The 25,195-nt window shown below is 41.5% G+C and overlaps 1 protein-coding gene and 1 long non-coding RNA gene across 4 annotated transcripts; one reads left to right on the forward strand and one right to left on the reverse strand.

Moving 5' to 3' along the window:
• The first annotated feature begins 31 nt into the window (after window positions 1-31).
• LOC311259905 lies at window positions 32-5,432 on the forward strand. The gene is made up of 2 exons (XR_014622954.1): window positions 32-5,121; window positions 5,233-5,432. It is a non-coding gene; the product is annotated as an uncharacterized lncRNA (long non-coding RNA).
• scn1ba (sodium channel, voltage-gated, type I, beta a) lies at window positions 1,807-23,865 on the reverse strand. 3 transcript variants are annotated; one of them, XM_084357300.1, is made up of 7 exons: window positions 23,004-23,865; window positions 13,000-13,137; window positions 12,274-12,440; window positions 9,355-9,595; window positions 6,988-7,129; window positions 6,652-6,723; window positions 1,807-6,440 (listed from the first exon to the last, which is right to left on the reverse strand). In XM_084357300.1, exons 2-6 carry the CDS (start codon window positions 13,004-13,006, stop codon window positions 6,657-6,659), a joined length of 624 nt encoding a protein of 207 aa, XP_084213426.1. In that variant the 5' UTR covers window positions 13,007-13,137; window positions 23,004-23,865; the 3' UTR covers window positions 1,807-6,440; window positions 6,652-6,656. The 3 variants fall into 3 exon arrangements, with proteins under 3 accessions (XP_084213426.1, XP_084213424.1, XP_084213425.1); XM_084357298.1 differs by lacking the exon at window positions 23,004-23,865 and adding an exon at window positions 21,906-21,988; XM_084357299.1 differs by lacking the exons at window positions 13,000-13,137; window positions 23,004-23,865 and adding an exon at window positions 21,906-22,360.
• Window positions 23,866-25,195: the final 1,330 nt, after the last annotated feature.

Below are 25,195 nucleotides of genomic sequence, written 5' to 3' on the forward strand. Positions count from 1 at the left end.
GAGAGAGATGGTTCAGGAGCGGGGATGAGAATGTACTGTAAAGATGTGATTGTACACCACGACACGGAGAGAAATGAAAAGTTCTAAAACATGCATCAACTCCTTGGTCGTCTTTGAGTCCGTGTGTGTTTTCACCTTAAAAAGATTTGGGTCGGATTACAGAAGAACTGTTGTTTGTCTGTTATTTGGTTTAAAAAAACGTAATTAGATGGTCAAAAATAATGTTCATTACAATATCTCAAAGCCAAGTTGACATATTTCATTAGTTTTTTTGTTCAACCAGCAGTCTTAATTATTAACAATGATAACTTTATTTATTAAAGTTATAAGGTTCTACAAAGTAAAAGCATCTAACAACTAAGTGAGTCAAAAGGCAAGTATCAAACAAGTAGAACAGTCTGGTAAGTTCAGAAAATGACATGACTTCACTGTATTGCAGCCTTTAAAACCAGGAAAAGACACTTTTGACATCACAAAATTAAGAAATACTAAATTTAACATGATATATAGTCTCATATCAAGATGACAATATAATATCTCATGTATTGCTCAGCCCCGGCTGCAACTAACGGTTGTTTTCATTATTCATCGTTCATTTTAGACAGAAATTGTCAAAAGATGTTCAGATGTCTTTTTTTGCCTTTCCCTTTAATAGTTCTTACCCTAAGAGAAATTCACTGTTCACGAAATAAACATGGCTGCAGCTGGTGTTCAGCAACGATCGGACTCTCGGATTGAGGCACTGAGCCTGGTGGGTGATATCAATGCTCATTTTCTTCCCATCAAGTGTACAGAATGAAAAACAACTATAAGGCTGGATAATTAAAGGAGACAATGTTTTTTTTTTTTCCCAGAGACATTTAAAGGTTAATTCCACCAATTTTACACATTAAAGTGTGTTTACAGGTCTCGGAGTGCTACTGCTTAAGTGGGAAAAAGTAGTATAAAGCCTATCGTGGCTTCAGAGGAAGCTGCAATTGCCTCCAGTGATGTCACTCAGTGGTGAAGTTGCATTGTGGGTAATGTAGGCGCCAAGTTTAGAAAAGGAAGAATGGATGGATTAAAAAGGCGACATCTCTGGTTCTGTTGTATCGGTTTTGATCATTTGTTTTTAAAATAACCACAGTGGGTCCAGTGGACGGCTACTTTCTTGCTGTTATGTTATAGCAAGAAAACTTTTAAAGCTATGATAATATACTATTTATCTTGTTCTTTGTGAAACAAAGAAAACTTTTCATGTTGTCTGATAATATAAGAATGATAATAGCCTTTATTCATGTAGCACTTTTATAACAGTTACAAAGTGCTTTACAGAACAGAATTAAATACAAAGCTGATCAAACAAATTAAAAACAAGAAAAAGAGACATTTTTGTTGACATGATCCTGTTTAAATCGATCTTAAATAAAAACCATGACAACCAGAGCATTTATTCCTTTTGCAACAGGAACAGATTTTGTCTTCTGCCATATCACGCTGTCGCACATGATGGCGTCGTTGCTCTACGTGACATACTTTGCAAAACATAGTTTTGATTAAGGATAATGTTGTCATTGTGTGCAGATGAAGATACTCCAAGAAATAACATCACAACAAGAAGCAACAAATACATTTAACTCAGGTGAATACTGTATTTCTATTGTCAATGAAACTATCAAAACGTCTTTGTACTCAAAAACTAAAATATGTACACAGTTCAAAACAATTGTGGAGCGCTAAGAAATATTTTGTTCACGTTTCTACATTTAGAAATCTTTGGGATCACATGTTTAGTGTATTTATTCAGTAAAACAAATGATGAAAATGTCAGATTTTTATATTTTTTATTAATAACTCGACAATTTTAATACTTGTATCACTCATTGTTGTTTATTGACTCACATAACCTTTAAGCTCAGGCTGTCCAGATCTCGGGGATATGAAGCTTTTGAAGATACTCCCAAGAAAATTACATCACAGTAAGCAAAAATACTAGTGCAGGCACTGGCGGATCATTGTTATTGCAGAGTTCAAAGTTAAATAACCTGCAGCCTGAAAACATCTGGTTAGAATTTATATATCACATATTTACATGATTACTGATCCATTCCTGGCTTTCAACCGATCAAAGGCATCCAAGGGAGACACGACTGGTTTCCCTCACGAGAACTTTATTTCTTTCTGTGTGTCACTTTTTTTTCTCCATCTTTTATCTTTTTGGCAAGCAACATTTCCACACACAAAGCAGACCAACAGTGTTTTCATTTCGCTCGTTGCTTCATCTGTGCAGGAAAAAGGCGTCAAGATGATATAAAACTGATGCATACCCAAAAAGTTAACCCCCTCATTAGGCAGTGTATAACATTGCTGTCACTGGAGAAATCTTTAACTGTTTTCTTGCCTATTTTCTGAAAGAAATTATATTGCAGCCTTTTGCTTTTTACATCACTAAGCTTGCAGTTATTCTTCAGTATCACATCAGTTTGTTTTTGCTCCCTTCTCACTATCTCAAAATGTATCAAACTCTTTCTTTAGGTACAAAACAGCTTAGCAGTAAACATGCAGAGTGGCAGTGTTCGGCTGCCATCCAGCGTTCACCAACAGTCAATAACCGGACGTCTGGAAAGAGAAGCACCACTGCTACACTCCACAAGGATTTGTGACGAGGCTTCTTTCCTTTTTCCTTTTGGTTTCCACTGGCTTCACACCGGGAGGCACACTGGACAGGTTTTGTGGTACGTTTTCCCACGGCAGTTAGATAATAACATTTTGACAAGCCCTTAAGTTTCTACAAAGACACCGAGACATCCATGCGAGATTACACGTCAGTAAAAAGATTTCGGCTAGAAGCAACGCTTTGGATAAATTGGTGAAGCAGCACCTTTTTTTTAAAGGTGTGATATAAATTTGTCCTCATGTGTCACAGGAAGTCACACTACACTACGGGAGCCCTAAATGGCCATGATTCAAACATATTATTTCTTCTGTTTTCCCGTGATAACGACTAAGATGTTATTTGTTTTCTCGAAATTTTACGTCATTATTACAGCGGTCACGACAAAACAAGCTTTGCTTTCCGATATAAATGCATCCATTATCACAAGAAAACAAAAGGTTGTTCCCTCTTATTCCCCGAAAAATAAAGGGATAGTTCGGGTCTTTTGATGTGGGGTGAGCAAATGTCCCACCTAAAAGATATATATATCTGTTCTGCGGTGCGTTTTGGACATTTTTGGCGCGTTACGTTGGCGTCAAACAGCCTTTTCCTGTGTGACTACATTTCTTCAACCGCATAACGACCGGCAACATAAAGGACCAAAAATGTTAAAAACAGAGTACACTTAAACAGATATATATATTTTTTAGGTTGGACTTAAAAAATCCATCTTGCTGCTGGTTCGGTTTACAGCAGTACAATGCTCTTGCTTCCCTGCCGGTGCTACACGCTGCTTCTCCACACAGGGGGAGAGCTGACAGTCATCTCCTGCAGGTAATATACTGACTAGGGATAAGTTCCTCCTACAACCCCACATCAAAAGACCCGAACTATCCCTTTAATGTCTTCTAGATCAGCAGTGCCGTGACAGCATGCATACATGGCATCTCAACAAGTACCCCCACAGAAGAGTGTGTATGTGATGGTCTACTCTTGTGAATCTTTTGAGGTAATTTTCTCATGAAAAATGATCTCGTTATCTCGGGAAAGCAAATAAAATGTAACTTTTTATCGCGTGAAAACAGAGAAAATAATACGTTTGGCCCACCGACCGAAATCTATGAAGAGATTTTCTCAGCGCTAAAACTCGAAGTGCTGCTGCAGGTTGAAACGGGGTGGTGGTCCGCAAAAAGGTCGTGCTTTAATTAAAGGGGAATTCCACTGAAATATAGCTTTCAATTGTTGTAGTCGTTGCACAGAATTTGCTTCTTTATCATCATGAGTCCTCAGGACCAAGAAAAACACAGCAAATACACGAAAGTCTTGAATGTGCTTCCCCAGTCCAGTGTCGAAACATTAAAAAGGAAAAGTCCCATTGCTGATGTAAAGTCGGGTCAACAAAACATTTCTGGAGCTTCACAGCAAACTGTTGTTGCAGCTGAGATGGGGACTGACACAACACTTTTTTTATTAAAAGATAAAACAAGGCTGTAATATGACAACTTGTCGGGTTTCCTTTTTCTTGACTAGTAGCGGAGAACAGCAGGATGACTGTAGTAAACATCAAATATCCTACTAAGAGAGAGTGAGAGACTGAGACTGCAGCTGGTTTGTATTAATACTGCAGAACATGAGTAGAGAAATGGTTCAAATATTCAGAGTTGTTATGTATCGATATATTGATGTTTTTGACAACACTAATGGGGACTTAAACAACCAGAAAACCCCCAAAACGAACATAAAATGGCTCTGAACAGCTTGCGATGTAATCCCAGTCTCCGGGGATTCCAAATTAATTAGAAAAGTTGTTATTTACACCCTCGACACATGGTCGAGCCTGTTCAACTGCTTCGGATGGGATACATGCTCAAGGCTCATTTACGCTCAACATTAGATACGGGCGGAGCCTTCTTTCCGTACTGTGCGTTGTTTCGTCTGCATGTTTTCTGAAAGCTTACAGGTACAGACCAACAGAGCAGTACCTCTGGTCGTCGTGGGGGGCAGTATCACAGCAAGACACGACCAGAGGACAAGAGGAAGACGTTTTAAAAATGGCGGAGCTTTTTGAAGAGAGATTATGCGAGTTGGTGAGATGTTTTAAACATCTGTATGACGTTACTTTGCCTGAGCACAGAGACAAACAGTCACTACAGAACAGCTGGGAGGAGACTGGATGGTGGCGAAGGAAAAGTGGAGGTCCGTGTGAGACTGACTTGACACTGAGCAGCGCCCTCGAGTGGTTGCAGTGCTTCATATCTATGCCAACATGAAGGACGTGCAGATGTATGTGAGCAGTGGTGTTTTTTTTACATAAAGGGAGCATAAATTAGCAGCTACAATGAAGAAAAGTGTAAATAACGTTTTTTTTTTTGTTGTGTAACTTTTTAAAAGTCCTTCTTTCATTGTTTAGGAGAATGCTGCAACTCTGTTTGACTGTGAAGCTCCAGAAACACCCTGTGGCTGACGAAACTTCAGCATGTGGCTGAGTAGATAATGACTGAATTTTCATTTTTGGGTGAACTTTTCCTTTGAAACATGACTGGTGCTACGATTCTGTATATTTCAGTGCCTAATGACGACGTGTCCCTTTATTTCAGAGCTCTCAACTCAAAACATCCAACACCCCCGGAGTGACGACCTGAAACACCGAGCAGGATTCGTGTTCAACGCAGATAACGTTTCTCTCGGCGTGCAGGCGTGTGATCCCGAAGTGAAACGCGTGAGAGGCGGGCGATCACATTCCTGTTGAGTTGTGGTGTTTAACCATGCTGATACAATTAAGATATAACGACTTTCACCTGATGTGTGACATTCATGACTCACTGCTTCTCACAGCTGCTCCAAAAGTGACAGTAGTTCATCTCACGCTCTCACATCCGCTTTCATTCAAATCTGCTCTCTGATTCTGTGTATTAAAAATATATGAGGGAGAAAAATAAAAGGTTTGGATGTGTTGTCAGTCAGGGTTGGACCAGTTAATTTATCAGGCTAATGAATATGTCGATAAGTAAAAGTTTATATTAACCCGTTGTGTGGCTACCACTGATATGATTTCTTTGTACACTGATTGTGTCACATTTTGGTCTAAATGCTGATTTTAATGAAATATTTGTCGGTCATAATGAATATCGGGACAGAATATCAGCTGTTGTTTTCCGTAAAAATTGCAGCCAAAGTTAGTATTAGTTAGTTTGAAAGTATTTAAAAGTAAAATAAATCTTTTCCAAATACCAATACCTATGCCAAGGAGCATCTTTTCACACGTGTCCCTTTGTTGGTTGGTTTGTGATCAGTATTACACAAAAACTATTTAACTGATTTCCACCAAAATTGCATGGTGGATGAGTCTCAGTTCAGAATAGACCCCATTCAATTTTGGTGCAAATCCGAATCAAGGGACGGATCCAGGATCTACTGATTGCCCCTCTAGTCATTGTGGTGTTTTGATTTACCATTAAAAACATTATTGCACTGGTTCAATTCTAAAACCTTTTATCGGTCAAACCCTGATGCCAACACACAGTGTGAAATGAAATATGACACAACGGATTAAAAAACATGGCTGACAGGACGTCAGAAGCATGATGTCGGCTGTTGTTGGTAAGCTCGTTAGCATGCAGTTAGTGGATATACAGCCTATAATATACTGTACATGTGTTCAAAGATTATTATTATGAAGATCCCTCTCTCCTCTCTGTGGTTCCTTGTATCCCATCACGTGGAGAGGATGGTGGGAGGTGACTGACGGTGAGAGGAGAGGGCATGTGAAGATCCTCAAGGAAGCCGCCTTGAGTTCTTCCTCGACCTGAAGTAAACAACATAAAACTGTCAGGGAAATGAAAGATGTAAAGGACACATTTCATGCTGAAAGAATGTTTACTTCGACCCAGTAACAATGCAACAGGTGTAAACAAATTGTATCAGTGCCTGCTCTGTAAAATAAAGAAGACAGAACAAAGGAAAGCACGAGAATAAAGTGAATTCAGACATGGTGTATAGTGAGAATGCAGACCTACCGGTGCTATTCTGCCACTTGTTCACCTGCACAATTATCTTTACTTTCCGATGCTATAGCTAAATACTCCGCCCTGAAGGAAAGAGAGTGGTAGAAAGAAGAAAAGGGGAACACAGGCAGTCAAGGTCAGTGAATCAGAATCAGGACCAGATATCAGTTCAGTGAAGAAAAAGGAAAACATGTTTGTTATTTTGAAAAGAGCACATTGAAACAGATTGCGAAAGCGGTTGGTGGGAAATCAGGACATTTGGATGGCCCAGCAGGTTCTGGAGATGAAGGTCTGGCACTGGAGAGAGGCTGGCCGGGTGTGTGTTTGTGTGTCTTCAGTGTTACTCACGCGCTCTCTCTCAGAGCTTCCTCCCCGGCTGCCGCGATCTTCCTGTAGCAGTAAATCATCTCAACCACCAGCCAGAGCTGCAGCCCGATGATGGAGACGTACATCATCACCTCAGACAAGATGGATGCCAGTCCCCTGGTGCCTAGAGAGACAGAGAGGGAGATAAAGTGAGATATATTGTATCTGTGTGCTTATGGAAAGGGGAGTGGGTTTAATTTGTACCCTGAAAAGGATGTGGTCATAATTCATGACCTCCTATCCTGAATTACAGATAATTCATCATTTCCTGAATCCTGCTGCAGGCGCAGTTAACCTGCCTGACATCCAGAAGTTAAACGTTACTGCTCATCTCAGTACAGTAATAAAAACATCCACCTGCGTCAAGTAATGAAAATTCAGAGGATCGAGCACTAAACCGTGGGGGACACCGCCTTGCAAATTTAAGCATTTGTCAGTTACAGCACTTTTTTTCTTTTTTACCACTGTGGGGAAGCAAAACAAGCTGTAATCCTATTACAAACTCTTAAGTTAACATGACAAGTTTGTGGCCATCTGGTGAATGTCGGTCCAAAATTCATTATCATTTAGCTGTTTCTGGTCTCGATAGACTCTGGAAGGCAACATGTGGCTCTTTACCAGTTAAATGCTGATGCTAAATTTATGTCCATCAGCTAGTACTTTTTCTGTCTGCTCCTTTTCACTTTTTAAGAGCTTTCTCCATTTTCTCCCTTGTTTTTGCTACAAAGAAACTCCTGTTATGAAACAAAAGTTGTGGGCCAGAAAACCAAAACAAAGAGCTGAAAGATGTTCAAATGCTCTGTAGCACCGAGGAGAACTTTAATTAACTCACATTACTGTTTCAGTCGGGTGTGTATGATTTAGTGGCGTTTTACACTAAAAACATGTAAAGCGCTTAAGGCCCTCTCTAGAGCCGGTGTTTGGTTTGTTGGTTCAGGTGGTGCAACATGGTGGACTATGTGTCTATGAAAAAGCTCATTCTAAGGTAACGAAAAGACAAGAATTCTTAGTTTCGAGTGATTATACACTGATGAAAACATAACTCTGAATGTTATATTCCATTTTTGCAGAGAGTACAAGATACTATAACCACAACGTTTACATATTATCACGTTACAGCGTTGATATGCTAAACTATGGCGAAAAACAGCTGCCTCTCTCACATCCAACAGATGCAGATTCTTTGAGAGTTTCACTCTCTTGTTATCTCTGTTTTGGTCTCCACCAACCCGATGGATGCATGCGGCTCTTTAGCTGCTCAATGCTTCGCTGTGTTCACCAGGTAGTCACTCACTTTGTCTGTCTGCTGTTTGGTGCTTAGCAGGTAGTGTGAGCTGTGAGACTGAATAAAAAACAGTCAACAAATAAAGAGCTGAAAGATTTTAAAATGCTGCGTAGAGTTAAAGGGAACTGCAAAGTTCGTAGGTAACTCTGTGAACAAACTTTTTATTTACTGCAGCTGTTTGTTTGACATATTTTATAAATAGTTAAAAGACAAAATAAGTGTATAAATAGTAATATCCTGTTCTCCTCACCAGCACCACTCCAACATTGCTAGAAATGACAAACACAGCCAGAATACTCTGAGGGTTTCTGTCTCAGATATTTATTGACCTCACCTGCAACAACACTGCAGCTCTGTAACCACACTCAGGCAGATTCCAGCTCTGCTAGCACAGCTGTTTTTCCCTTTTGTTTGGTCTGGGTCATGACGCAAGACATGCAGAAGACAGTGTTTGACTAACACGGACACATGACATAATCAGTCACTGTGTGTATAATATACAGTAAGAACAGAGCTGTCCTCACTTCTAATAGAGAAAACTCAACCGTGTATTGTTAAATGTAGTCAGTCTGTGACATTGGATGCTTTAAGGGTTTTTATTGTGTTTTTGTTGTATCATCTTCTTTTGCTTAAAAATAACCGGTAATAAATGATACCTCACCTTAAAAAACACATGACGTCCCCTGGCTGTATTACATTGTGGTTGTAAAGTCTTAAGGTATTTCTCCAGCAGTGAGTGTGTTTTTTTTTTTTTTTTTTTGCTTTCAAGTTTTGAGTGTTATCTAGCTGAAAAAGTTTCTGTTCTACCAAACTGCTTAAACAGCCTTAAACTTCTTCAACATGTCCTTTTTCGTCTTGGTCTGGCTACACTGTCCTGCACGATTTCCGTTGATGCTGCTCCTTTTTTTCTTCTCCTTTTTTTTTCTTTTAGAAAAACGCGCACAAATACTGAAGAAATGAACGCAGAGTACAGCCAGAGGCCTCCATCTGTGTCCGTAATATTTAATGTTGAGCATAAATGAGCCTTTAGGTGTAATTCAGAAATCTGATAAATATGTCCTTACGCTGTGGCACCACGTTCACGATGACAGTCTTGTTGGTTTTGGTTTGATACGGGTATTCTCCGGAATACACGAGAATGCGGTTGAATATGCAACTGTAGGTTCCCGAGTCGTTGAAGGTTACATTGGTGATGTAGATGGAGCCGTCCTGTAGGTCCTTGGTGTTCTTGCTGCCTTTCCAGGTCAGACGGTCATCGAAACGTGGGTCAATCACCGTCCCGTTTAGATTTTCATACACGTACAACTGGAAGACAATCACAGAATGGGATTTATTTGTATTTTTCTGGCAACTTTTTACCTTACCTTTCTCTGTACTTTCTACTCCTTATTTTGTCAAAACAGGCTCATTACTTTAGGTTTAATGCATTTGAGGGGATTTATTGATTATTTTTATTATTTATTTATTATTATTTTATCAGTACATATCACGCAAGGCAGATGTAGTGTGTCAAACAACGTTAATGTCGTTGTTTGGGTTTTTGGTATTGTTGTTTTATTTTGTAAGGTTCATCCTCATGTGTTATGTTGTGTTACTTCCTGGTCTTTGTCTTGTTTCCCCTCCCTTGTGATTGTCCTGATTGGTTTCACCTGTCCCTGATTAACCTCCTGTGTATTTAGTCTACAGGTTTTTCCTCTTCTGTTTGTCTGTTTTGCCGCCATTTTCCCTGCTCACCTGTTTTCGATTAATCATCACTCCCTGTGTCCCATTAAACCCGTGTCTTCCCCGCTCTCTTTGTCAGTTTGTCTGTTCTTTTTCCTCATGTCAGTCCCGTGTTCCCCGTACTTCTTTGGTTTCTACATCTTCAATTATCCATTTTGCCCCTGCCTGTGCCTTCTTTTTTTGGGGGGCCACCATTGTCATTGACTGCCTTTTGCACACGCATTTTGGATTTTGTGTTTGGACTCAGCTTTGTAATTAAAGCTTGTCTATAGTTTTTCAACTTGCTTGTCTGTGTGTCTTGCATCAGGTCATCCCTTTTAGATATCTGTGACAGTAAAAGACATAACAAGACGGAAACAGACCAAGAGGGAGACTCGAAAGGGGAGAAAAGGCGTGTTTGTGATTATTATCTGCAGAGACCCTGAAGCCCCCAGTTAGCTTTGCACAAAAGTGGCTGGTAGAAATACAATTCAGAGCCTGTACTTCTACTTGTCTAAAGAATGTGTGTACTTCTGCCACCTCTGCGTTCAGGCTGATGATTGTATTCAAACTATTTTTCAGTATGCTTTGAAAACTCACTAGATGCTTGCCGCTGCTTTTCCTGTATCGACCGAGCTGCAGTTACCGCCTGACCTCTGCACTTCCTGGTGAATTAGTGGATACAGATTCTAAATGGGCTAATGGGATCTAAGTATACGCTGTAATGGCCTCTTTGCTCGGCCTGGTGAGTTCTCCCCTGGTCAGCATATGCACTGTGTGCAAGCCTCTGCTCTCTCTCTCATGATAAATGCATTGCAGCCGTTTCCCAGAAGAGGACACAAACGACCTCGCTGTGATGGATGTGTTTGGGGCTTTGTGCTGATTTTATCTATTGCTCTATCTGGACACATGATAACTAATAACATCAGGGAGAGAACTGTGATGGAAATGAATTTAATGGTGAAGCTTTAACTTCTTTTATCTTTGACCAAGACGACTCCATTTTAAATTTACACCAAGACCAAGAAGGTAATTTTCAAACCTGTTTAAGATATGTTATGTAAGATTTCTGTATTAAAATGTCTAAAAACAACAATCTTTGAGATATATTATTATATATATGTGTATATGTGTGTGTGTGTGTGTGTGTATATATATATATATATATATATATATATATATATACACACACATATATATATATACATATATATATATATATATATATATATATATATATACATATATATATATATATATATATATATATACCACTCAGCAGTGGTGGTTATTTTTTAATGGTGTGTTCACCACCAGCTAAGCAAATTTCCGCATTACTTACTTGTGCGAGTTTGACCACAGGCTCATTAGTGTTTACTCTCCCCGAACAGCCAGATTACTTTACTGTACATTAGCTGAAGGCTATTCCGAGCAGCAGAAACCGGCAAGGTGTGTGTGTGTGTGTGTGTGTGTGTGTGTGTGTGTGTGTGTGTGTGTGAATTCGAATCAACTCTCACTAAACTCAGCACTCACCAGAGACTCCAGTTCTCCCTGTAATATTACGTTCTCCAGCTCCAGTCAACATTACAGAACGTAAACAACCGACAATGAAGATCACCTCCATGGATCGCTGCTGCAGTCAGCTTGATAAACAGGATCCAACTTTTAATCCCAAAATTTACATTGCAGATGGACTTCATCCCGTTAAATGCATTTATATATGTAATATTTCATATTACATTAGTGGATGTCTGTGTTTTTACTCAACTGGCTCCTACAAATCTTCTCTGTGTTGATTCTGTTTTGATACCTTGGTGTTTTTGTCTGTAACTATGTGTTTTTGTTTTAGCTGCTTAAACTGGGCAATATAAATAAAATTGATTTGATTTGATTCAATGGCAGCTTCATAAAATAGAGTAAACCTTTATTGGACAAATAATTAATATGCCCCTGAGTGCAGGATGAGTCATCAACATTTTTAATGAGTTACAAACTCTAAAATACCACTAGAAGTACAACAGAACTTCTTTTTTGCCACTATTGGGCCCGATATTGGTGTATAGGTGAGATATGATGCAAGACGTGAAAAAAACATTTAAACAGCGATTTTGACTTCATGGGGACTTCAAATACTGACGCTTTGGGTTGGTCCGACCACCAACACAACAACCATCTTACATATTGCACTGTTCATGTACCAAAATGTCGAACTATTCCTTTAAATCATGACCGAGTAATATGTTTCCAAAGCTTGCCTTGTCTTACATCTTGTCACTACTCACACGGGTGAACTCGGCATCATCTGACGCTTTGAAAATCCATTCGACCGAGGCCTTGGCTTCCACTTCGGCCCTCCTCTTACAGGAGATGCAGCCCAGTTTGAAGCCTTCGTTGACGACAGCTTCCGTGTCTGACTCCACCTCCACGCAGGCTCCACGGCACAGTGGTGCTACAGAGTGAAAAGGATGAGGAGCACACAGTTAAACACCTCCTGTATCATTTTGCGCTCTTTAGCGTCTACATTTTTCAGGTCACAGGTTTCAGATGTAAGAGCCGTGGGTGGCCTTCATCCTTTTTTTCATGTACCCGTGACTCAAGGGGAAGGTTGTTAAAAGGGCAGGTATTTTTCCAGTATCGCTGTACTTGCAGGCAAGCTTTCTAATCAGTACTTTACAAAAACAATGTTAGTTACTGCTGCTTTTATATTTTTGCGTGCTTGCTCCCAATAATTATTGCATGCGTGTTTTTTTTTCTTTGGTAATGGGCAAATGCTTTTTATCTTGCATTTTTTTTATTTCCACTCATCATTTCAGCTCATATATTGTAAATCTGATTAATTTTGTTTTTAATTTGGTAGTGATGTTCACACTAGCTGTTTTGAAACTGAGGGGAAATAAAGAGGTTGCAGTGAGCGATACTAGTTTCTTGCATTCTGTCAATTGGTCACTGAGCTAAATTCATATATAGAAGCGTGAATCTATATATGCCATCATCATCAGGACACATACTTCTCATCGGCCGGGAGTTACACACCTGTAACTCCACATGTTTCTCTCTCACACTGCACCTTGCAGTTTCCACTGAGGCCTCAGCTTGACTGTCAACCAATGATCTTGTGCTATTCTCAACTTTGACCTCTGGGGATGCTTTTGTTTTGAATCGCAAGAAAGGGGGGGAGGGAGATGAAGGGAGAGGACAGGAAACACAACGCTGATCAGATGAACTCAAGATGAACTAAAATCATTAAAAGTTTGGTCGAGGCTGCACGTCGTCCATGGCCTCGTGTACACACATATACAAAAACAAAGGTCTATTCTTCACTCCCTGTGATGCAAATACTACAGCACCAAAAAAATTACACAGATATAAATGCCAACACACTGCAGAGAAACATGGAGGGGAGGAATGAGGGAGGAGGAAAGAAAGAGAAAGTTAGCACAGGCTTCAGTATCAACAGCCATTTCTGCAAAAGCATGGGGAGAAGGGGAAGCAGGAGGGAGGAGGCGGCTGATGCACTGCAGAGAGAGAAGAGGGGGAGAAAAAAGGGAAGGAGGACAAGAGAAAGTTAAGAGCACAGTGTCAGACTTCACAGGCACGAAAATAGAAACCCAAATGTAAACGGACCAACTGCTATCGTATTTAAACCAAATACAGAACCCAAACCCAGCTGGACCCGAGAACCCGAGCCTGAACTTCTCTGGAGCTGAGTTTTAACACTTGATTTAAGCCGATCTCAAGTCTCAGATATGCCGAGAGCTTGTACCAAAAGTCAAATACAAGCAAGTAATCAGCTGCATTTTGTTCAGATGGATATAAAAATGCAGCATGGATTCTTAGTGAAGGATCTCATTTCATCAGGGGCCTGCTGAAAACATAGTTTTCATACAGCTTTGGCTTTATTTTCATAGTTTTGGACATCGTTCTTATCAATTATAACACACTTCCCACCCAAAACTATGGGGAAAAGTGGTAAAAAAAATAAAATAAAAGTAAAAGATTGTTGTTACGAGACATGAAGGGCACTCTGCACTTCTTCACACTGTGTTGATAATGTTAGTTCATTTTTTTCTAGCGTTTTTACATTTAAATTCTGGCCATATCTCACAAATTGCCCCTTTAAACAGCGTGTTATAAACTTAAGATGACTTATGGTACGTAAGCATATATGTAGCGTAGCATTGTGTCATGTTAATGCAATTCAGGGGCATCCGGCACGACTCGCCGCCTCCGGAAACTCCTGAAAAACTCTAAAATTGAAGTTGAAGAAGTTAAAATGAGGACAGATTGAGTAACTTCATGGCTTATTTCTTGCCTAAAATGTCTTTTTCTGTTTTTGTTATACAGAGAAATTTTCCAAACTGAAAGCCTCAAGTGGCCATTTGAGGAACTGCAGTTTGCCGCACTTCGATGTTGGCCTCATTTCTCAGGCCCAGAGGTTGCTGCTTGTTTGCAACTGGGTGCTTGTGTTGTTGTCTTCCCATGTCTCTACATTTACGGTACTTCAGTGCACACAATGTTATAATCACAAGATCAAAACTATGAAACTACGACCAAAGTTGTAACAAACCAGATTTTCCCTCATAGAGGAGCCCTTACACAGACCTGAGATCCATCACGAGAACTCAAGTGAGGAAAACTTGATTGTCTGAACCTACAAAACAGGGTTCGGATAAGGCCAGGATCTTGGGTTTTCGTGTTCTCTGGGGTCTGCGGAGAACCTCTAGATTATAACAAACAGACCTGAGGCGAACAGCATCTGCAGATACTCAGAGAACAGGTGCACCTATCCACAGAGAGCAATGCAGTGAGTGGAAAATACAAAACGGAGACTATTTAATATTTTTCAGTTTAATCTCTGCTCTAATTAGCTCTCTTGTCTGTTAAAAACGTGACTTAATTGTTTGCGTTAATTACAGGCTGCCGTAAGATGCACCAGCTGTCAGCGCTGCAGCTAATCCCTGGTTGCCAATAGAGGTCGATGAAAGTCATTCATCATCTAATGCCCCTGTAAAATCTCACGGGAAATCAACTGGTAGACATTTTTGCAGAGAGACGACACTGAATGTTTGGTTAAACATTGATATGCAGTGATATTTTGACTCAAGTCTGTCATATCAGAAAAGACAGAGAAAGACAGAAAGAGACAGAAGGCAAAGAGACATCCCATGCAGAACAACACAGAAGGGTTGGAGATGGGTTAGGGTTAGTATATTGACGGCTCAGAGAAAAATGAGGTGAGACCTGGAACACAGACAGAGGAGACACGTTACAACAACAACAAAGCACACGTTCGACGGACAGCAGGAAATAAATGAGGGGGATGTGTGAGGACAGAGGGGAGCCCTTCAGTTGCAGGACAGAAGGAACAAAAATAAAAAAAGAAGAGGGAGACAGATGAGTATCTAGCAGGAACAGCAGCACACAGAGGCAGTGCGAGGCAGTAATCCCGAGGGAGGCCGGTGACGCAGACGGAGGCGAGATTGTGCAAGGTGAGCAGGGATGCTGCTGACTGTCCGAAGCTGAGACAGCAGGTTAAGACGACGCAGCGAGAGAGCAAGAGGGAGACAAACACAAGCAGACAACAAAAGAAAGTGCACATCCAAAGTGCAGACTAAACACAAGTCCACCAATCTGCCTCAGCGGCGACTCTCACTGACAGCAGCAGGACACAAACACACAGAGCATCAAAAATGCAAATCCATTGCGTAATCTGTGGACTGAGGCTCAGGATTATGCAACGGATATTCCAGAAACTGCAGATTAGGAGGTTTTTTTCCCCATGACAGGGGGCTGGCTGGTTAATCCCTCATATCAGTTTCTGTATACCCCTGAGGCACACAATGCAGAAAAAAACCCTGACTTATAGCTTTAGCTGCACAAAAGGCCATCCACCCACTGAGCACAGCTAGCCTAGCGTGTCGCTGGGAGCTAATGGAGCCAAGAGAGAGAGAGGTAGAGAAGAAAATTGGATAAGCAGCCGCAAAAAGAGACGAGGGAGGACAACATCTGTTTCCATGGATGGGTTACCACCGACGTAAACACACACACATACTGTTGGCATACGTAACCTGGGGAAATGCCACGCATCCATGACATTTCCCTCGACACCAAGCGAGCAAGAGACTTTCCACTGGAACAAGTAGATCATCGAAGCGTGCTGCTCTGTGAGCATCTCTTTGATTTCACTCCACAGAGCTGTCATACTGTCACGGCAGGTAAAGCCATGCCACAACTGGTGCGTCAGTATGGAACAAGCCCGAGGACTCCCCGACCTGCTTTTCTGCCCTTGCATCTTTTCTGTCATTGCCTACTCACATGACTAAGGATGTAAATTCTGGTGATGTTTTGTAATCAAGTAAAACATTTCTGGAGCAAAACAGTGCTGCTAAACAACTGATGTAGCTGGAGACTTGTTTTAAAATGAAGAAAAAGAAGAACGAAAACAGAAAAATGGCTCAATACAGCTCGTCTGGCGTATTACAAGTCTCCAGACGCCCTGATATCCTCAATTGATTTGAGATATTTAGGTTTTTCTAAGCAGGCTTAAAGCACTGGCGCCCCAGGAAGAGCACCATGCTTTGAGGCCAGTTTTCATCCAGTTACATCATCACGTGATATACTTGGGCCCAAAAAGACTTTTTCCCATAAGCTTACATTGGGAACACATTTTTTTGAGCATCACAACCCCAAAAAATATTTGGATCCATTCAGTCTGTGAGCTGGCTAATATGAGTCACTAACACGACTGTTGGCGCTGTAGTTTTTCTAATTCTCAAGTGACTTTCTCAAGTTTAAAATGAATCTTTTAAATTGACAGTCATCATTGTGTACTTCATGGCACAATTCAAACAGAATAAAAAAATATATGTCCCTCCCCGTTCACTACCACACATCCGACATGAGGTCCAAATGTCAGCTTCAAACTTGATTTTTAACTTCATCAGCAAGTTGTCCTAAAAATCTCTCTCCACACACAGACAATGATCTGCACGTCCTCATTCATAATGTCCATTTGTCCTTGTCTGTCCTTGAATGGCTCTGACACACAAACACACACAGACACACACACGGACACAGATGCAGTTTGCATAAGCGCTCCCTCCTTGAAGTGTGCGAGTGGCGTGAATCAGGACATCAGTGGTGCTGATAAAGCATCGCAGGAATGACCGCACTCACGAGCTTCATGTCTCTCTTCTCATTGGTCTGTCTGTCTCCAGGACATCAACTCCCTCTGCCCTGCCTTTTCTCTTTCTGTCTTTAGAGACCGTAAGAGCTGATTTATTCAGTGTATCTCCTGGTTCTCAGCAATGTTATTCTGAACATCCACTACTGGTGACAAACTACCGACCTCCACAGCTGGTTGTTGACTTGGCAACTCCAGTTTTGATGTCTGTAAGTCATTTAGACCTCTGTCACACAGCTGGATGAACAGGGGCTCAGGTGTGTGTGACACAATTAAGTAGGCCACACTGAATTCAGGGCACGGCTGCACAGTATCTCAGTCCGGATTTGTGAATTGGGTCTCGCAATAAAAAAAGAAATCCTCAAACAGAATCAAAATGAAACTCTCTTCAGAACGAGATTCATGCAGCTGTGAGGCTTCAGGCTGCCGATCAGATGGAGCGCGTCAATCAACAGCTCCTTGTTTACGCTGCCTGCAGTCTGTACGAGGTATTAAATATAGATCCATACATCCTGTATACTGAATGTAACAGGCTTTTGAAGACGATGATTACATGATACTTTATCAATGGGTTGTAAGTGAACTGTTCATATCACCCAAAAAAGAAAATTCAGTCATTATCTTCTCATCCTCAAGAGATGTGGATCACACTGGAAGAGCTGTATGGAGCCATTTTTTTTTTGTGGACTATGAAACTTCACCCGACTTTCCATCAGCGCGAGGGTGAGTAGATAATGGCTGAATTTTTGTTTTGGATGAACTGTTCCTTTAAAATATAACATGTCATCCGCTGGTTTATTTACTGTGCGTGTGTAATTTGGTCGGTCAATGTGTCGAACGTGACTAAAACTTTAAAACATCACCTCGTCCGTGAGCATGTCTGCCTGAGTCAAGTAGATAGTCGGCGAGTTAGGTGGTTGTTTAACGATGAAAACAACAACTCCCATGATCCCGAGCTGCTCACGTCTTTTGATTCGATTGAAAGACCCCTATTGGCAGAAATTAAGTTCTCACAGAAAAGCTTCAGGTGTAAAGATTTGGTTCAATTATTTAGCTTTTATGGGACGACTGGTCAGGAACAAAGCTTGGCTTCACAACATGGATCTTTTTGTATGTGTTATGTGAAAACATCTCTGATTTACCTCTTTTAGTTTATATACTTCCTGAATACCTGAGGTCTGCTATTGGCTCATTTAAATCCGGGCTTTAAACATTATTGTATCCCGCTGCTTGTTTTTGCTTGGTTTTGGTTTTCATTTTGCGGTCTTTAAATGCAATTTCAATGTACTTTTAATGTACGTCTCTGCCCCTGTAAGCACTTTGAATCGTCTTGAGTTTGATTAGATGTATATAGATAAACTTGCCTTTAAGTCAGTTGGAAAAACTACAAACAACTCAGAGTAAGAAAACTTTTCTGGAAAATTCCTGAAGCTAAAGTCCATCCATAAATCAGCCCTAATAGTGTTTTAAAAAGTTACTGCTGCACTCAAGTTGTAATAATTAGTTTATGTTCTACTCCTGCTACTTAAAACGATGAGCTTCTCTGTAATGTGATTTCCAATTTGTGATGCAGCGGTCGGAGTGGAGAGATGAATCCAAATGGCTCGCGGGCTGAGACAATGGTGTGTTTGCTAAGGACATCCTGTTGACAGCGATCTCCTTCGACCAGAAGTTCTTGCTCGAGCCATTTGCAGACTAAATGGCTCCAGGAGACTCTCTGCTGCATGCATTAGCTCAGGTTGCCTTTAGATGCATTAGATTTTTATGAGCCTCTGGTCTGGAATCTCCAGGATATGATGTTAGCACTTAGCGTTCCTGCAAACCACGGTAGAGTCCAGGGTTGACATTTGTGCCAAACGTGACATATCACGTTCACATTATGCTTATTAGCCACCTTTCAAGTCAGGATGTGGAGGAGATGGTGGTGTTATTACAAGATAACGCTGACAAAAGGCTTGAGACACACTACCGGGTATTTTTAAGGACACTTGCGTTTGGTTTGAACTTATCTGTGGTTCTGCAAAAATGTCCAGCGGTTTATCTCTTACAAATGCTGAAACTGCTCGAACCCCAGTCACGGGGCTCATTATGTAGGTTTACTCATGATAATCTGCACATTTAACTGTTAAAACTCATCCTTTTTTTTGGAAAGAGTGAAGTTCAAGAGTTTTATTTATAGATTTTTTTGCACTTTGAGTATCACAAGAAATGTTCATTGTGTTAGGATGAGCTGCAGCTGATATCTAAGTCTCTTTTATTGGAGAGAGATGTCCCTTTATTCCTCCTGTTTCTTCTTTTTCTTCCAAACTCAACTTTCTTTCCTTCATTCAGAAACTTCTTGAATTCCACCTCACGTGTAAATGCACATTTCAACAACAAAAAGCAGCACAAGCTGCTATTTTTATCAGCCTCAATCTGTTCCTCTCCTCGTTTTTTAGGAGATTCCATCCAATTTCCTGTCTCGTCTCGTCATCCCCATCCTCGCTGCATCTGGCTCCAGATGTGCTCACTGGGCTCAGTCCTTAACTAACCCGCCAGCTCCTCGACCAAACCGTCTACTTCTGTCAATCGAGGTTGTGTAACCTTCTTACTCTGCTTCTCCGCTCGCTGTCTGGTCCCCGGCTCAACTTTCTGCCGCTCTGCCTTGTTGTTTCAACCTGGATCAACTGTCACTTCATGTAAAGGAGTAAACAATTATAATATTTTTGGAGATTATGAGGCTGTGTTGAACAAGAGACAAGAAGCATCTGTCTGACAGTGATCTCTCTTTGGATGCATAGCTTCAACCCTTTTGACTTTTTTGTTGTAACTTGTACAAAAAAAACAGGATTTTAATGAAAAAATGTGGAGTCAGCCATTCACTCACATCTTGTTTAAATTGCCTCCAGTCATTATTAAATAAATAAAGAGAGTGGCAGGCTATAGTGAGGGATGATTTCCTTGCAGAGTTGCTCCTCCTCCTGAGGTGTCAGGAGACTGACAGTAACTTAACGGTGATGGATTATGTAGCTCAGGCTATTTTCATCTCAGGGTTTTTCGTGCTATAAAAGAATAAACAGCTGTAAATCCGTTCTGGTGAAGGTGGGAAATTGAGTTATCTCAAGCAGCAGGACTGGGAAGGGTGAGGGCTCAAAATTTCTCTTTTTAAAGACTTTGCTGATGCACATACAGCACAGACCTGACTTGAGCGTTACACATGAGAACAACTCATCCCTCAGGCAGAGATCACAGCATTAACCCGCTGAGCGTCCGTTCACCTGGGACCTCATTTATTAAAGTGTTCGAAGATTTATGGATCATTTCTGACGGTGTGCTTATGTTTGATTCATAAGAAACCTTGCTTAAGCATCACATTTGTAACTTAAATCTCAACTTAAATTGACAGCCTTGGCCTGCCTTGTGCTTTCCCCTTGTATAACGGCAGCACAAATAAGAGGTTAGTCCAGAAAGAGCCACGGACCAAAAGAGAAAAATCTGACTCTTTGAAGGACGAGATGACAGCGGTGGTAGAGGGGATCTGAAGCCAGGCAACACGTGTTATTCAGTCGACTAAACCCTGGGTTCAAACAAAGACAAACACGCAGCTCTGGCGACTTAAATTAATGACTGTAGGTCTGCTAATTCCTCACGTCTTTCACTGGTAAGTCCAATCACGTTGTTCTGAATTGTAGTTCAGGTAAATCACTGGACGCAGACATAGAAAGTAAGATTTATATACCTACTCAGCTGGTTTTCAGTTTAAGATCGTAAGTCCCTTTTATAAACGAGGTGACAGATCTAGAGATGAACCGATAATTGATAGATCAAGCGACAGAAAATTAAAGAGGCTCTGTGTAGTTTTGAAGAAGAAATTAAAACTCAGAAATATCTATCTTTTCCATAACTGAATATTGATTTGAACTATAATATAAAATAAATATAATAATAATAATAATAAGTAATAAATATAATTTGAACTTTTCATAATCAATTCTTTAATCTTTAAGCAATTTTTCAAGCAAAGTTACAAAAAATTCCCCACGTTCCAGCTTTTCTGATGTGAAGTGATACATCGCTGTGATCTGAACATCTTTGTGTTGTGCACTGTTTGGACATTAGGAAGTCGAGACAGGTATTTTCACTATTTTCTGCAAAATCATAACCAATTACAAGACACATTAATCAATAATGAGTAGAAACATTAGTTGCAGCCATAATCTGCAAACGCACACATCAGAGGAACACATGCAGACTTTTGAATACACAACGACTGCTGTATCTGCATGTGTGTGTGTGTGTGTGTGTGTGTGTGTGAGCCCTCCATTTTAACACTACCACATGGCCTCATCTCATTACTCTGAAAAAAAGAAGAAAAAACCTCAACAGCTGGGCTTTTAGCAAGCAATCCAACACAATGATGGAACCATAAACACTCACACACACACACACATCTGCATCTGAACACACACACACTCACACACGCACACTTCCATCCATAAACATGAACACACACACACCCGTTGCCTACATACAGAGCAGACAGCAGCAGCGAGGTCAGCGTCGACAGGAAAACACCTCAACAACGGTCACAAACAGCACAGTGAGTCAGTGAACAGAGTGTGTGTGTTGTGTGTGTGTGTGTGTGTGTGTGTGGGGGGGGGGGGTCGAGGGTGGGATGGGTGGCTCACATGCATGCCAAGGTGTTGCCATTGTGGCGGCGTCGCCATGGCAACGTGACCACTGCCCACTCACCTTGAAGCGCCAGGAGGACCAGAGGTAGCAGCAGCAGCTCCTGTACTGCAGACATCCTGACAGGAGAGATGAGAGGACCGGTGGCGGCTCTCAGCGGCGTCAAAACACACCACACACACACTCTCTCTCTCTCTCTCTCTCTCTCTCACACACACACACACACACACACACACACACACACACACACACACACACCTCAGAATAGGAGACACAAGAGAGATCTACAGCAGCTATTCCAACTTGGGCGTTGAGCACTTAGATGCCAAAGATGTCCTGGCTGTGATTAAGAGACTCAGGGTGAGAAGAGGAGACTCTTCTGGGTGTGGTGTCTTCTTCTTCTTCTTCTCCTCCTTTTTTTCCCCCTTCTTCTCTCAGCTGAGGCTGCAAGGAGGGGAGGGTGGGTCTTCTTGCTGATCTGGTCTTCTTAAGCACCTGAACAATCTGACAGCAGCAGCAGCAGTAGTGTGGAGGGCGTGTGCCCTGCTGCCTTGCCTGCTCTACCCTCACTCTGTGCTGCTGCAGAGTCAGTGTGCCAGCGTGTAGAGTTACCAGAGGGAGGAATCACACCGGGTCTCAGGTTTCGGCCTGTTGTCCCTCCAAAAGAGGCCTTTGTTCAACTATTTATACTCTGTGGCACGCCCTCAAGACTGAGACTCCAGTATTGTGACTCCACAGGCTGGTCGATAAATGGCACTCTCAGTGATTAGCAATAAAAGCTACTGGGAAACTGAACTCTTCAGGGGGACGATGCTGAGAGTTTTGTGCTGAAAATGGAAGACGTAGCGTGCGAGAGAGAGCGACAGAGTGCAATGGAGCCGGAGTGGCTGTGCAGAAAAAAAGTCTGTTAAAATGTCAAAATGTTGCATGCATGAACGCCTTCGATAGGAAACATTAAGCAGCTCTCCCTGACTTCTTCTCCCCTCATGTGTGAGCGCTGATGTGACCTGGGCATAAATAAAAACAGGAGTGTGAGCAGTGTGAGCAGAGTGACAGATGGGAAGCAGTTTTAAAGTCTCCTCTCGCTCTCTTTGGCTTTGGAAGAATTATTATCAACCTTATTTTGTTTTTAATTATTATTATTATCTTATTGCCTCACACCAGTGTTATTGCTTTGCAGTTTCACAATTACACGATTAAGCTCCAGGCTCCAGGCTCACTCAAGCGGAGTCATCCCTCTGTTTGTGCCCAACAGGTGAGCCATATGGTTTGTTTAGCTGCTCGCAGGCTTCAGGTGGCTGTGACGCTGGGATGGGTCACCAGCACATGACACCAGTGTGAAAGGCATGCAGGGGGCGGAGGAGGGGGGAGGTTATTTACACCGCGTCCGTGCGTCTTTGGAGGCTAAAAATCGTATGCGTAATTGGGTTGTGCATTCCAGCGGTGTGGCTGTGACGACTTGATCGCACACGAACCTACAACTTATCTCGAATCTGTGGATTTAGATTCATAAAACGCACGAAATCCTGTCTGTCCTCGTTTAAAAATCCCATCCAGCGTCTATTTTTTCTTTTTTTTTTACCTGTCACCTCTTAATTAAACCCCCCCTTTTTTTTTCCAAACCACAAATCCTGCAGTTTGTCTTCACCGATATCCTTGAAACGTCTCGTCCTCCTATTGATGGGTCAGAGGCGGACGGCGGCTTCCATCCCGCGTCAAGCAGTCAGATGCAGTCAGTCCCATCGGAGAGATTTTAGTAATCAGAGCACAACACAGAAAAAAAAAAGCAGGATAAGTAATGTCCTTCTTCTTCTTATTGCCTCTATGAAGACGCGCACGGTGGGAAATGTCTTTTGGAGACACGCATATCCCTCCTGGAGCTGCTGACCGACGCGTCAAAATTAAGAAAAAAAAGCGGAGACAAAACACACACAAATCAGTAACCTCCAGAAAATTACATGGTGTGTCAGTGGAAGGATGCCGCGCTAATCAGTCTTTGGGATGGGTGACGGCTGGGGGGTGGGAGGTGCATGCAGGAGGAGGGAGGCGAAGAGGGGGGATGAGGAGGAGGAGGGGAGGGTGTGATGCATTGCAGCAGAGGGATGGAGAAGCAGGAGGAGGGAGAAGTGTAGAGCCGTTGTCATGGCAACGGTGACTTTACGTGATGTTTTCATCCCTTCCAGAAACCCCCACGTGTTGGCAAACAGGTCACTGATATCACAGAGGAGCTGCATGGTGTGTTACACGAGAAAGGGCTATTTTATTTAAAAACATTTAGATTTTATTTTATTTTTTTAATGAAAACATCAAATTTTCCTTCACCTAAACTAAACCAGATCATAAGAACAGCGTTGTCGCAACATAAAATGTGAAATTGAACCTCAAGAAACGTAAAGTTGCAACATAACCGTGATTTGCAGAACATTCATTCTGTCGATTCGGTCCTTACAATATATTCCTTCTGCTCTAACACATCAGACATTTGGACACATCGGGTGATTTAGAGGGATTACTCACTTTCACATTTTGTCATAACTACACGGAAAGTTTCCTTTTGATTCACCTCAACCGTGACCTGCTCTCAGCCTTTATCATATTTAAAACTGCCCTATTTCAAACCCACATTTTCTCACCACCACCACCACAGCTTTCCGGTGAAGACATTAACCCACATATACACAGGCACACACACACACACACACACACACACACACACCCTCACCCAACCTGACCAAGGTGCACTGATTCACTTTGACTGCTCAGAAGGGAATCAGTCCACTGAGTGTGTGTTTGTGTGTGTGTGTTTGTGTCTGTGTTTGTGTTTGTGTGTGTGTGTGTGCTGATCTCTCATTTTGGCCATTTCATTATGCCAGTAGTCGGATTACTGTGCTGATTGCATCCATGTCCTCGCCCTGACAAATGCACCGTTCCTCTGCGTGTGTGTGTGTGTGTGTGTGTGTGTGTGTGTGTGTGTCCTTCCTGTGTCCTTAATTCCACTAACATCCCTTTTCATCTTTTTTAAATATGTGGATTAACTTCAGTCACAGTAACAACACGAGTGAGGATGAATACCGCTCACCCAGTAAGAGGCACAGAGGATCAACTCTCTTCATCGTCCACAAATATGAACTCATATCTTCAGTGATGCTTGTACAAAAAAAAAAACAGTTTGATGATTTGATGATTAATTAAGAGCTTGTTTGACTTTTGTGAATTTCAGCCACAGATTCTGTTTTTTTTAACTTTCGCTCATGTGATTTGATCGTGTGTAATCCGGGTTTGTTCTTAAAGTCAGGCCAGCGCCGCGTGGTTGTATTTTTTATTTATCATATAAATGTTTTACCAAGGGAGAA

The sequence above is a fragment of the Pagrus pagrus genome (assembly GCF_965226575.1).
Source record: "Pagrus pagrus genome assembly, chromosome: 7".
NCBI classification, from domain to species: domain Eukaryota; kingdom Metazoa; phylum Chordata; class Actinopteri; order Spariformes; family Sparidae; genus Pagrus; species Pagrus pagrus.